We start from the raw sequence: 13,359 nt of genomic DNA on the forward strand, positions 1-13,359 counted from the left end.
CCCTCCAAGTTCCACTGTCTAATAAAGACCTGTCAAAGTGAAAACTCAACAGTGGAAACTCCAGAATTCATTCAACCGTTGTACCTGCTTTACATACATAAATAAGCAGAACTGATTTTTGGGTTCTTTGACACAAGAAGATGCGCTGAAAACAAAGCATCAAATGGTTCTGGAAAAAATACTCCTCCTCTTTACAGTGAAGTTTAAATTAGATCAAGAATGCTACTTACAAAGATATTCTGAATTACAGGATCTCCTGATTCATCATAATGAACTTTTCAACCCTGTTAAGTATCAAAACTGCAGCACAAAATCAGCCAACATGCGAACTAAGGACTAGACAGTTCATAGGTCTTTGGCGATTGTGATGATAAAATCACGTGCCTGAGGACCACTAAGTCTGAGGTACACACCAAATAATGCAGCTCAAAATAAGCAGAAAGCACTGTTCCGTGCTCAACCCACCCCCCGCCCCACCAACCATCCAAAGTCAATGCTGGTGCCCAGGACCCGTGAGTCCTTACCATTAAATATGCCCGCCCCATTTCCTCCCCAGTTGAGGAAATCACAGACTCCTTGGCCCCAAGAATCTTAACCCTCGTCTTCATACAATTCTCCAGAAACCTTAACACCGGCTTTTTCAGGCTCCCACCACCTAAAACAAAGTTCATAAAATCCTGACGGCAGTTTCCTTCAGAGCTTAGGCTCTCGACCACACCCTCCGACCAGGCCTGTCTCCCTCCTGCCTGCCCCCTGTAGAGGGAAGGCTCCCCCTCCTTTTGGTCACTCTGCCTGGCCGCTCTACTCACAGGATAGCGGTGTCGGGGGGCAGCAAGCCCGACAGCGCCCTCCAGCTCGGTGCGGGCAATTTCCTGCGACTGCAGTCCAGGAGAGGAATGCGGCAGGAGCAGGGCGCGGGGCAGAGACCTGCTCCGGCGGCGGGCAACAGGAGGAGAGCGGTCTGGGCAATGAAGAGTAACCGAGAAAGCAATCTAGATCGACACCCCAGCAACTGCTCCTCCGGGACGCCTAGGGGCGCCGGCGCCATTTTCCCCCTCGACCTGGACGTGGCCTAGAAGAGCTGCCTGCTAGAAAAGGAGGATCGGCGGAGAAGCTCAGCAGAGATGCTCGGCGGCTGCACTGTCTCCCGAAGCCCCGGCTGAAGGCTGTACCATCTAAAGGCATGCAAGGAGCAGACGCAGCGCGACAGCGGGTTCGACGGCCTGGGACACACGGCCTGACGGACACCTCTCGTTCGCCCCTCCCCACGGCGCAACGTCCTCACGCACAGGGGCCAGCCAATCGGTGCCATAAGATGAGGTTGCGCCCGGGGCGGAACTCAGTGAGGGGCGGGGCCAGACGCAGCCGAGTATCTTGAGGAGAAGGACTTTAAAGCGTTCAGGGATTTTAGCTGCCGCTGTGGAGTTCCGCCGCTGTTCTTCCGCTGGAGGGCGCAGTAGTTCCTTAAGAGGGAATGGTGCGGCGAATAGCTGTGAGTTCAAAGTCCTGACTACAGGTATATCTACTGTAGTAGAAAAGGATCTTTTATTTGCTCTGGGCTTTAAGAAAGGGGAGTGGCAGAAGGGCTGCCTTCCAAGTCGCACACACGAATGGTCACGGGAGCTTCTATCCTGGCTTTGGCCAGATCGGCCTCCAGAGCCGAGCTCGAGCCTCTTCTGCCCCCTGCTGCTTGGCTGTAGCCCCTGCTCTTCTGCAAGTAGGCGGCAACTGCCATTTGCATAAGATCAATATCACTCTCTGTTAATGGCCTTGTAAGCTCCTGAAGGCAGAGGCCCTGTTTCTTCATCGGTGCACCTCCACCTTTTGTTCTAGCTTGGAGTTCAATAAATTTTGGTGGGACTGCACCTGCATGTCTATATAAGGGAAATACCCTTCTCTTTGGAGGGATGCTGTCAAGGTCACTCTCAGAAAAGCAAGCGAGACGAGGGTGTTGAGCAGTCAACAAAGCAAAGACTGGATGTGAGGAAATTTTTTTCTCCTAAAGCAGAGGCCATGGAAAACTTACTAGGAACAGTGAAGTCTGGCCATCTTATGCTCATTCAGCCATCCAAGGTTGTAAATAAGACTTTGAGAATAATAGTGATGGTTCACTTATATGTAGTGAACTTTTCAAAGGGCGTTTGCATCTGTTACCTTGTTTGCTCCTTCAGTGACTGTGACACTGGCAAGACAATTATTGCTGATAATGCAACAAGCCCCAAGACGTTAAACCAGGTTACTCTGAGGCAGGGGCAGGTTCGACATTAACATGGGTTTTCTGACATAAATTGAAAATCTGAGCAGGTGAAAAAGAATGATAATGCCTAGGTTAGGGTTCTCATAGAAAGTAACTGAAAGCAATCTTTCCCATGGCAGATTATGGAGTCATAATTATGTTTTTAAAAACCTTTTTCTGTTTTTTTTAATACTGAAGTATATACTGGAAACAAGGCCATATCCAATGCTACAGTCCAAACCAAACTTTTAAAGCCAAGACAGCGGAATGAAACTTACTCTTAGCCTCCTTCCCTTAGCTGTTGAGCAGACTTAACAAACTCTGGTAAGAAATCCGGCATAGGCAGGAACCTTACAAAAAAGAAAAGGAGGCAGTTTAGTTCCTTTCTACATTATAGTTTCAGAGCTTTCCTATGAAACTATACCAAATGGGGCCATTAGAAATTAATGCTCTCTAACCTGTATCCTCCACAGTAAGTGGCTCACTGCAATCTCTGCCTCCCGTATTCAAGCGATTCTCCTGCCTCAGCCTGCCGAGTAGGTGGGACTACAGGTGTGCACCACCATGCCCGGCTAATTTTTGTATTTTTAGTAGAGACGGGGTTTTGCCTTTTTGGCCAGGCTGGTCTCGAACTCCTGACCTCAGGTGATCCACCCACCTTGGGCTCTCAAAGTGCTGGGATTACAGGCATGAGCCACTGTGACTGGCCACAAATACACGTTTTTCTTGTTTTTTTTTTTTTTTTTGACATGAAATTTCATTATTGTTGCCCAGGCTGGAGTGCAATGGCACGATCTCGGCTCACCGCAACCTCTGCCTCCTGGATTCAAGCGATTCTCCTGCCTCAGCCTCCTGAGTAGCTGGGATTACAGTCATGCGCCACCACGCCCAGCTAATTTTGTATTTTTAGTAGAGTTGGGGTTTCTCCATGTTGGTCAGGCTGGTCTCGAACTCCCAACCTTAGGTGATCTGCCCGCCTCGGCCTCCCAGAGTGCTGGGATTTCAAGCATGAGCCACCACACCCAGCCGCAAATATGTGTTTTTAACAGAATTTAATGATTTCATTTCTGATTAACGATGGAATATAGAGCTTTTATATTCATTGCCCTCAATTGTCTAATTAATTCGTGGGTGCTAAAGTACCTGGACTGAGATTTTAGAGTTCAGTGGAATCCATAAGCACAGAATACCCCAGCTCCAGATTACTTAAAAAAAAAAAAAACTACTCACTTGATATCCCTTGTTCCACACCTTAACATAAACCCCAATCCCTTACAATTTAGCTGCTCTGTATCTCCTTACCTCGGGACTTTACTCTTTGCAAAGTCATAGCTAACCTGATCAATTCTATTCTTTAAAACTAGAAGTCTCAGGATTGCCTGTGCTTTCCCCCCATTCTTTCCTGTCACATCTAATCACTAGACTCTCTTGATTCCCCCTCAGGAATGTCTCAGATCTTTCCCCAGCTCTCCATCCCCACTGCTACTTAGTTCAGACCTTCATCTCATATGACTACTATTTCAATAACCTTTGAACCCATCTCCTGTCCTCGAATCTCTCCTGTCTCCAAGTCTCTAAGCTGTCACTAGAATTATCTTTCCAAAGCATAATGTTACAGATATGTTTTCTCATTTTATATCTCCATTGCTAAGAGCAGTGTCTGGAATATAGGCAATGCTGAATAAATATTTATTGTTGACTAAATTACTGTTAATTTGGCCGGATGCAGTGGCTCATGCCTGTAATCCCAGCACTTTTGGAGGCCGAGGCGGGCAGATTACTTGAACTCAGGAGTTCGAGACAAGCCTGGCTAACATGGCAAAATCCCGTCTTTATTAAAAATACAAAAATTAGGCTTGGTGCTGCACGCCTGTAATCCCAGCTGGGGAGGCTGAGGCACGAGGATTGCTTGAACCTGAGAGGCGGAGGTTGCAGTGAGCCGAGATTGCACCACTGCACTCCAGCATGGGCAACAGAGAAAGACTCCATTTCAAAAAAAAAAAAAAAAAATTACTGTTAATTTCACTGCTTCTCTGTAAATATGCCCAAATCTAGTGAGAATGCATTTTTGTCTCCTTCCATCTCTTCCTTCCCCTATCTCCTTTTCCCACTAAAGCAAAGAAGGAATAATGATAACAATTGTAACTACTATTTATTGAAGTGAAACCTAAAGCCAGAAAAAATAGATAAATTGTACTTCATCAAAATTAAAAACAGTTCATTAAAGGACACTATCTACAGAGTGAAAAGGTACGCCATGTGATGGAAGAAAAGATTTGCAAATCATATATCAGATAAGGGATTAGTATCCAGAAAAACATAAAGAACTCCTACAACTTAACAACAAAAAAGCAACCTAATTTAAAAATAGGCAGAGGACTTGAATTCCTCCAAAGATACACAAATGACCAATAAGCACAAGTAAAAGATGCTCAAGATCACTAATCATCAAGGAAATCCAAATTAAAACCACAATGTGATACTACTTCACAACTAGTAGGATGGGTATTATATATATATTATATGTATATGTATATGTATATGTATATGTATATGTATATGTATATGTATATGTATAGAAACCAGAAAATAACAAGTTTGGTGACGGTGTGGAGAAACTTGTAATTCTTGTACATTCCTGGTAGGAATATAAAATGGTGTAGCTGGCTAGGTATGGTGGATCACACCTGTAATCCCAGCACTTTGGGAGGCCAAGGTGGCAGATCACTGAGGTCAGGAGTTTGAGAGCAGCCTGGTCAACATGGTGAAACCCCGTCACTGCTAAAAATACAAAAATTAGCTGGGCCTTGTGGTGCATGCCTATAATCCCAGCTACTCAGGAGGCTGAGGCAGAATTGCTTGAACTCAGGAGGCAGAGGTTGCAGTGAGCTGAGACCGCGCCATTGCACTTCAGCCTTGGCAACAGAGCAAGACTCCATCTCAAAAAGACAGGAGAGGAGAGGAGAGGAGGGGGAGCAGAGGGGAGGGGAAGGGAGGGGAGGGGAAGAGAGGGGAAGGGAGGGGAAGGGAAGGGAGGGGAGGCTGTGGAAAATGGGACAGCATTTCCTCAAAAAATTAAACATAAAATAATTGAAACGACTTGAAGAAATATGAGTATACCCATGTTCCATAGCAGTATTATTCACAATAGCCAAAATATGGAAGCAACCCAAGTGTCTTATCAATGGATGAATAAACAAGTAAAATTTGGTATGTGTGTATATATATATATATATACACACATATATACATATACATATATACATATATATATATATTTCAGCCTTTGAAACGAAGGGAATCCTGGCCGGGCACGGTGGCTCACACCTGTAATCCCAGAGCTTTGGGAGGCCAAGGCGGGGGGATCACCTCAGGTCAGGAGTTCGAGACCAGCCTGGCCAACATGGTGAAACCCCATCACTGCTAAAAATACAAAAATTAGCTGGGCCTCGTGGTGCATGCCTATAATCCCAGCTACTCAGGAGGCTGAGGCAGAAGAATTGCTTGAACTCAGGAGGCAGAGGTTGCAGTGAGCTGAGATCATGCCATTGCACTTCAGCCTGGGCAACAGAGCAAGACTCTATCTCAAAAAGAAAGAAGAGGAGAGGAGAGGGGAGTGGAGGGGAAGGGCGGGGAGGGGAGGGGAGGCAGTGGAAAATGGTACAGCATTTCCTCAAAAAATTAAACATAAAATAATTGAAACAGCTTGAAGAAATATGGGTATACCCATGTTCCATAGCAGTATTATTCACAATAGCCAAAATATGGAAGCAACCCAAGTGTCTTATCAATGGATGAATAAACAAGCAAAATTTGGTATATATGTGTATGTGTATATATATATATATATGTGTGTGTGTGTGTGTGTGTGTGTACATATATATATATATGATTCAGCCTTTGAAAGGAAGGGAATCCTGGCCGGGCACGGTGGCTCACACCTGTAATCCCAGCGCTTTGGGAGGCCGAGGTGGGTGGATCACCTCAGGTCAGGAGTTCGAGACCAGCCTGGCCAACATGGTGAAACCCCGTCTCTACTAAAAATACAAAAAATTAGCCCGGCGTGGTGGCACATGCCTGTAATCCCAGGTATTCGGGAGGCTGAGGCAGGAGAATCACTTGAACCTGGGAAGCGGAGTTTGCAGTAAGCCAAGATTGTGCCATTGCACTCCAGCCTGGGCAATAAGAGCAAAACTCCATCTCAAAAATAAAAAAGGAAGGGAATCCTGACACTTGCTACAACATAAATAAACCTTGAAAACATTATGCTAAGTGAAATAAATCAATTATAAAAGGACAAATAGTGTGATTGCACTTATATGAGGTACTTAGAGTAGTCAAATTCATACAGACAGAAAATAGATTGGTGATTGTCTGGGCTGGGAGGGGCTAGGAGGAGGAGAGAATGGGGAGTTATTGTTTAATGCATAGTGAGTTTCAGTTTGGGAAAATGAAAAAAGTTCTGGAGATAGATGGTGGCAATGGTTGCACAATAATGTGAATGTACTTACTACCACAGAACTGTATACGTAAAAATAGTTCTAAATTGTTACATTTTATGTTATATATTTTTTACCACAATTTTTAAAGAAAAATCTCCAGAAATTTAGAACTCATCTTTGAGTCTTTTCTTTCCTTTCCCTTTATTCTCCATCTACTCCTTACCTTACTGCAACCCATCAGCAAATCTAAAATATATTTTTAAACTGACTACTTCTTTCCATCTCTCTTACCTCCACACCAATCCAAGACACAATAATCTCTCATTTATACAACCTTAGTAGCCTCGTAACTGAACTCTTCTTTCCGTCTTGTTCCCATCAAAACCACCCACACAGCAAACAGGCCTATAAATGGCCTCTTTAATAGGTAAACTAGAAAGTGCTAGCAATCCACTACATTATCAGAGTGAAGGAGAAAAAACATAACTATATTAGTATATGAAAAAATATGACTTTTTATATGATATATGTGATATGTCATATATATATAGCATATATTTGTATATCCTGAAATAGTATGGTTTTTTCTCTTTAACACATATGTACTATTTGATATATAATATATATCACATATATATATAGAAAATATGTAAATATATAATGTATGATATATAATATATCACCAAGATTTGGCCGGGTGTGGTGGCTCACACCTGTAATCCCAGCACTTTGGGAGGCCAAGGCAGGTGGATCCCCTGAGGTCAGGAGTTCAAGACCAGCCTGGCCAACATGGTGAAACCCCATCTCTACTACAAATACAAAAATTAGCTGGGCGTGGTGGCAGGCATCTGTAATCCCAGCTACTCAGGAGGCAGAGGCAGGAGAATCATCTGAACCTGGGAGGCGGAGGTTGCAGTGAGCCGAGATCGCACCATTGCATTCCAGCCTGGGCAACAGGGTGAGACTCCATCTCAAAAAAACAAACAAACAAACAAACAAACAAACAAACAAACAAAAACTCGTAGCCAACTTGGAATAGAATGAACTTCTTCTTGCTAATAAAAGGTGTTTACCAAAACCTATAGCAACTTTTACTTAACAGTGAAACATTAAAAAAACTCCTTTTACATTAGGATCAAGACAAAGATGCCTATCATTGCTTCTACTGGACACTATTCTAGAGTTCCTAACCAGTACAAGTTAAGAAAAAGATATTAAAGGTATAAAATCATAAGGGAGCAAACAAAACTGCCCTTACACAGGATATGATTCTCTGCAGAAAAAAATCCAAAAGAATCTCAAACTATTTAAACTAACAAAAAATTTCAACAAGGATGTGACTACAAGATCAATATACTAAAATCAATTTTATCATAATAAATCAGCAATTATAAAATATTTTTAAGATGGCATATGCAATAGCAATAAAAACTAAAATATACCTAGATCAAACAAAGAAATACAAGAGAAAAAGTATATAGAGAACATTATAAAACTTTATTGGAAAGTATAAAAGAGGATCTAGCTGCCTCTGCCTCTGCCTCTGCCTCTCTGCCTCTGCCTCTGCCCACGGTCTCCCTCTCCCTCTCTCTCCAGGGTCTCCCTCTGATGCTGAGCGGAAGCTGGACTGTACTGCCGCCATCTCGGCTCACTGCAACCTCCCTGCCTGATTCTCCTGCCTCAGCCTGCCCAGTGATTGGGATTGCAGGCGCGCGCCGCCACGCCTGACTGGTTTTCGTATTTTTTTGGTGGAGACGGGGTTTCACTGTGTTGGCCGGGCTGGTCTCCAGCTCCTAACTGCGAGTGATCTGCCAGCCTCAGCCTCCCGAGATGCCAGGATTGCCGACGGAGTCTCGTTCACTCAGTGCTCAATGTTGCCCAGGCTGGAGTGCAGTGGCATGATCTCGGCTTGCTACAACCTCCACCTCCCAGCCGCCTGCCTTGGCCTCCCAAAGTGCCGAGATTGCAGCCTCTGCCCGGCCGCCACCCCGTCTGGGAAGTGAGGATCGTCTCTGCCTGGCCGCCCATCATCTGGGATGTGAGGAGCCCCTCTGCCTGGCTGCCCAGTCTGGGAAGTGAGGAGCGCCTCTTCCCGGCCGCCATCCCGTCTAGGAAGTGAGGAGCATCTCTGCCCGGCCGCCCATCGTCTGAGATGTGGGGAGCGCCTCTGCCCCGCCGCCCCTTCTGGGATGTGAGGAGCGCCTCTGCCCGGCCGTGACCCTGTCTGGGAGGTGAGGAGCATCTCTGCCCGGCCGCCCCGTCTGAGAAGTGAGGAGCCCCTCCGCCCTGCAGCCGCCCCGTCTGAGAAGTGAGGAGTGTCTCCGCCCGGCAGCCACCCCGTCCAGGAGGGAGGTGGGGGGCAGCCCCTGCCCGGCCAGCCGCCCCATCCGGGAGGGAGGTGGGGGGCAGCCCCCACCCGGCCGCCGCCCCCTCCGGGAGGTGTACCCAACAGCTCATTGAGAACGGGCTATGATGACGATGGCGGTTTTGTCAAATAGAAAAGGGGGAAATGTGGGGAAAAGATAGAGAAATCAGATTGTTGCTGTGTCTGTGTAGAAAGAAGTAGACATAGGAGATTCCATTTTGTTCTGTACTAAGAAAAATTCTTCTGCCTTGGGATGCTGTTAATCTATAACCTTACCCCCAACCCCGTGCTCTCTGAAACATGTGCTGTGCCCACTCAGGGTTAAATGGATTAAGGGCGGTGCAAGATGTGCTTTGTTAAACAGATGCTTGAAGGCAGCATGCTCCTTAAGAGTCATCACCACTCCCTAATCTCAAGTACCCAGGGACACAAACACTGCGGAAGGCCGCAGGGTCCTCTGCCTAGGAAAAACAGAGACCTTTGTTCACTCGTTTATCTGCTGACCTTCCCTCCACTATTGTCCTATGACCCTGCCAAATCCCCCTCCACGAGAAACACCCAAGAATGATCAATAAATACTAAAAAATAAAAAAAATAAAAAAATAAAAATAAATAAATAAATAAATAAATAAATAAAAAGAGGATCTAAATAGATGGAGAAAAATACTATGCTCTCAGACTGAAAGAATCAATATTACAATCCAGGCAAAATGGCTCATGCCTGTAATCCCAGCACTTTGGGAGGCTGAAGCAGGTAGATTACTTGATGTCAGCAGTTCAACACCAGCTTGGCCAACATGGTGAAATCTCATCTCTACTAAAAACGCAAAAATTGGCTGAGTGTGGTGGCAGGTCCCTGTAATCTCAGCTACTCCGGAGGCTGAGGCAGGAGAATCAATCAAACCCAGGAGGCATACATTGCAGCAAACCAAGACTGTGCCACTGCACTCCAGCGTGGGCAACAGAGTGAGACTCTGTCTCAAAAAAAAAAAAATCACTATTATAAAGATGATGACCAGGTGTGGTGGTGTGGGCCTGTAATCTCAATTATTTGGAAGGCTGAGGCAGGGGGATTGCTTGAGCCCAGGAGTTCAAGGCCAGCTTAAGCAACACAGCAAGGCCCTTTCTCTAAAAATAAAAATACATTAAAAATAAACGAATAAAAGATGTCAATTCTCTCAGACTGATTTATAGATTGAATGCATTCCCAGTAAAAATCCCAAATGTGCATGGTGTTCTAAGGTGAAAATAATCACAAAGACACTCTCAGGGTTAAAAAAGTAGAAATGGCCAGGCGCGGTGGCTCACGCCTGTAATCCCAGCACTTTGGGAGGCCGAGGCGGGAAGATCACAAGGTCAGGAGTTCTAGACCAGCCCGGCCAACATGGTGAAACCCTGTCTCTACTAAAAATACAAAAATCAGCCGGTGTGGTGGCGCAGGCTTGTAATCCCAGCTACTTGGGAGGCTGAGGCGGGAGAATTTCTTGAAATCGGGAGGCGGAGATTGCAGTGAGCTGAGAGCATGCCACTGCACTCCAGCCTGGGCAACAGAGCAAGAAGCCATCTCAAAAAAAAAAAAAAAGGTAGATGTAGTAGGATCACAGATAAATCTGAAAACAGTGGTAAATGGGAAAAAAGCAAACTGCTAACAAATATGTACAATATATCTAAAATATACAATGTTCAAAATATGTGGAAAATACTAGGTAGAGCCAGGCATGATGGCTCACACCTGTAATCCCAGCACTTTGGGAGGCTGAGGCGGGCGGATCACCTGAGGTCGGGAGTTCGAGACCAGCCTGACCAACATGGAGAAACCCCATCTCTACTCAAAATACAAAATTAGCCAGGCATGGTGGCACATGCCTGTCATCCCAGCTACTAAGGAGGCTGAGGCAGGAGAATCGCTTGAACGTGGGAGGCAGAGGTTGCGGTGAGCCAAGATCGCGCCATTGCACTCCAGCCTGGGCAACAAGAGGGAAACTCTGTCTCAAAGAAAAAGAAAAAAAAGAAACGAAAATACTATGTAGGAAATATGTAGTAAAAACATGCACAAGAATGACAAATACCAAATTCAAAAATGTTGTGACCTCTGTGGAGAAAAGGTGAGGAATGAGTTAATGTGTGAATGTATGGGTACATGCTTTCTATTAACTTAGTAGGAGAAAAAAATCAACCTCTACCACGTGGACCTCCAGAGAGGGAAGCAAAACCCCATGGAAGACGCTTTTTATATTCCTGTAGGCTTTTGTTTGTTTGTTTGTTTGAGATGGAGTCTCACTCTGTCGCCCAGGCTGGAGTGCAGTGGCACAATCTCAGCTCACTGCAACCTCTGCCTCCTGGGTTCAAGCGATTCTCCTGCCTCAGCGTCCCGAGTAGCTGGGACTACAGGCACATGCCACCATGCCCGGCTAATTTTTTGTATTTTTAGTAGAGACGGGGTTTCACCATGTTAGCCAGGATGGTCTCAATCTCCTGACCTCATGATCCACCTGCCTCAGCCTCCCAAAGTGCTGCGATGACAGGCGTGAGCCACCGCACCTAGCTGCTCCTGTAGGCTTTTACACAGTTCTATTTACAATTCAGTTTTGGCCTGGCATGTTGGCTCATGCCTATAATCCCAGCACTTTGGGAGGCTGAGGCAGGTGGATCACCTGAGGTCAAGAGTTCATAACCAGCCTGACCAACATGGTGAAACCCCATCTCTACTAAATACAAAAAAAATTAGCCAGGCGTGGTGGCTCGTGCCTGTAGTCCCAGCTACTTGAGAGGGTGAGGCAGGAGAATCGCTTGAACCCAGCAGGCAGAGATTGCAGTGAGCCAAGTTTGAGACGTTGCTCTCTAGCCTGGACAACAAGAGTGAAACTCCATCTCAAAAAAAAAAAAAAAGAAAAGAAAAAAAATCAGTTTTAAGTTTCCTTCATTACGTTGTAACTTTTTTCAAGTCACCCTTAAACATACAGTGTAAGTTCTTAAACTTCATCAAGTATCAGAATCATTTGGAGGGCTTGTGAAGGGTGCAGTGGCTCATGCCTGTGGCTCACGCCCATAATCCCAACACTCTGGGAGGCCGAGATGGGTGGATCACTTGAGCTCAGGAGTTCAAGACCAGCCTGGGCAACAAGGTGAAACCGTGCGTGTACTAAAATACAGAAAATTAGCCAGGTGTGGTGGTTCACGCCTGTAGTGTCAGCTACTCCGGAGGCTAAGGCAGGAGAATCACTTGAACCCAAAAAATGGAGGTTGCAGTGAGTCAAGATGGCACCACCACACTCCAGCCTGGGTGATAGAGCCAGACTCTGTCTCAAAATAATAATAATAATAACAACCATAAAAGAATCACTCGGAGGGCTTGTTAATATATGGATTGTTGAGCTGGCCCCCAGACCTTCTGATTCAGTAAGTCTAAAGTGGGACCTGAAAATTTGCATTTCTAACAAGTTCCCAGGTATTGCTGAAGTGGCTGGTCCATGGATTATGCTTAAAAACCACACTGTGAGACCTACAGTAAAGTCTGTCTACATAACACAGGTGTTTTTGTGGTTGTGAGGAATTAAGAGGCAGTGAATGAAAGCCTGCCGTTTTCTACATTCTCTTTGGGCTGAGGCCAGCACAGAAGCTCATAATTCTAGGTGGTGAATAGGAGTATTGACAGTGCAGCAGGTGGGAGCCACATGTCAGGAGAATTAGTGTGATATGAACCCCCTCTTCCAAATACATGCCTGAAGAAGTAAGTACAATGTAACTGGTTGAGAAAATCAAACCATGCCCCTCAAGCCCCGACCCTAGTCCCCATCCTCAGCACAAACTTGATTCATACCCTGAAGGTGTGGGGAGGAGGGGATTGAAAATGCTGACCTCCATCCCATACCCAGCAAACCATCTTGTCCCTGGGCTGCTTGAGCTTCTGAGCTAACCTGCAGCGAGTCCCATTTTTGTGTTTTCAGCTAGCTCGGCTATTCCCCAGACCTGCCCCTTTATCCTTCCAAGGTTGGGAGGAAACCTTGCTGTCACTCTGGATGAGACGTTTGTATTGGTTTAATGGGCTCTTGGTGGGAACTTCAGAGTTTGATTATTCTCAGCAATCAGCAGAGGCAGTCATGCGTTTCTGGGCCCTCCAGCCTCACTCTGTTCACCAGCTTTCCAGGCTGGGAATGTACCCACAAACCCTTGAGCTGACTGAAAGCCCAGGGAACTTGTGTGCGTGCCTGCATGAATGCGTATGTGTGCATGCCCAAGAGGGAGCTGAAGGCCAGTGCACAGAAGGCCAGAGGCCCCAGGCTGGTCATTGTCTCCAAGCCAGAACCTTCCTGTCC

At 45.8% G+C, this 13,359-nt stretch overlaps 1 protein-coding gene and 1 long non-coding RNA gene across 5 annotated transcripts in view; one reads left to right on the forward strand and one right to left on the reverse strand.

The window, feature by feature from the left end:
• LRIG2 (leucine rich repeats and immunoglobulin like domains 2) overlaps window positions 1-1,277 on the reverse strand; it is a 59,044-nt gene extending 57,767 nt beyond the window's left edge. The window contains exon 1 of one of the 4 annotated variants that reach the window (XM_055355215.2): window positions 810-1,277. In XM_055355215.2, coding sequence (XP_055211190.1) covers window positions 810-1,048 — 239 coding nt within the window. In that variant the 5' untranslated portion in view covers window positions 1,049-1,277. Of the gene's footprint in view, window positions 1-230; window positions 462-809 lie in introns of those variants that run through there. The other 3 variants (XM_055355223.2, XM_063699148.1, XM_055355231.2) reach the window with 3 other exon arrangements.
• A 29-nt stretch (window positions 1,278-1,306) lies between these two features.
• On the forward strand, window positions 1,307-9,295 carry LOC129525328 (uncharacterized). Its single transcript, XR_008669544.2, has 2 exons — window positions 1,307-1,516; window positions 8,275-9,295. It is a non-coding gene; the product is annotated as an uncharacterized lncRNA (long non-coding RNA).
• Window positions 9,296-13,359: the final 4,064 nt, after the last annotated feature.

This window comes from Gorilla gorilla, chromosome 1, assembly GCF_029281585.2.
Source record: "Gorilla gorilla gorilla isolate KB3781 chromosome 1, NHGRI_mGorGor1-v2.1_pri, whole genome shotgun sequence".
NCBI classification, from domain to species: domain Eukaryota; kingdom Metazoa; phylum Chordata; class Mammalia; order Primates; family Hominidae; genus Gorilla; species Gorilla gorilla.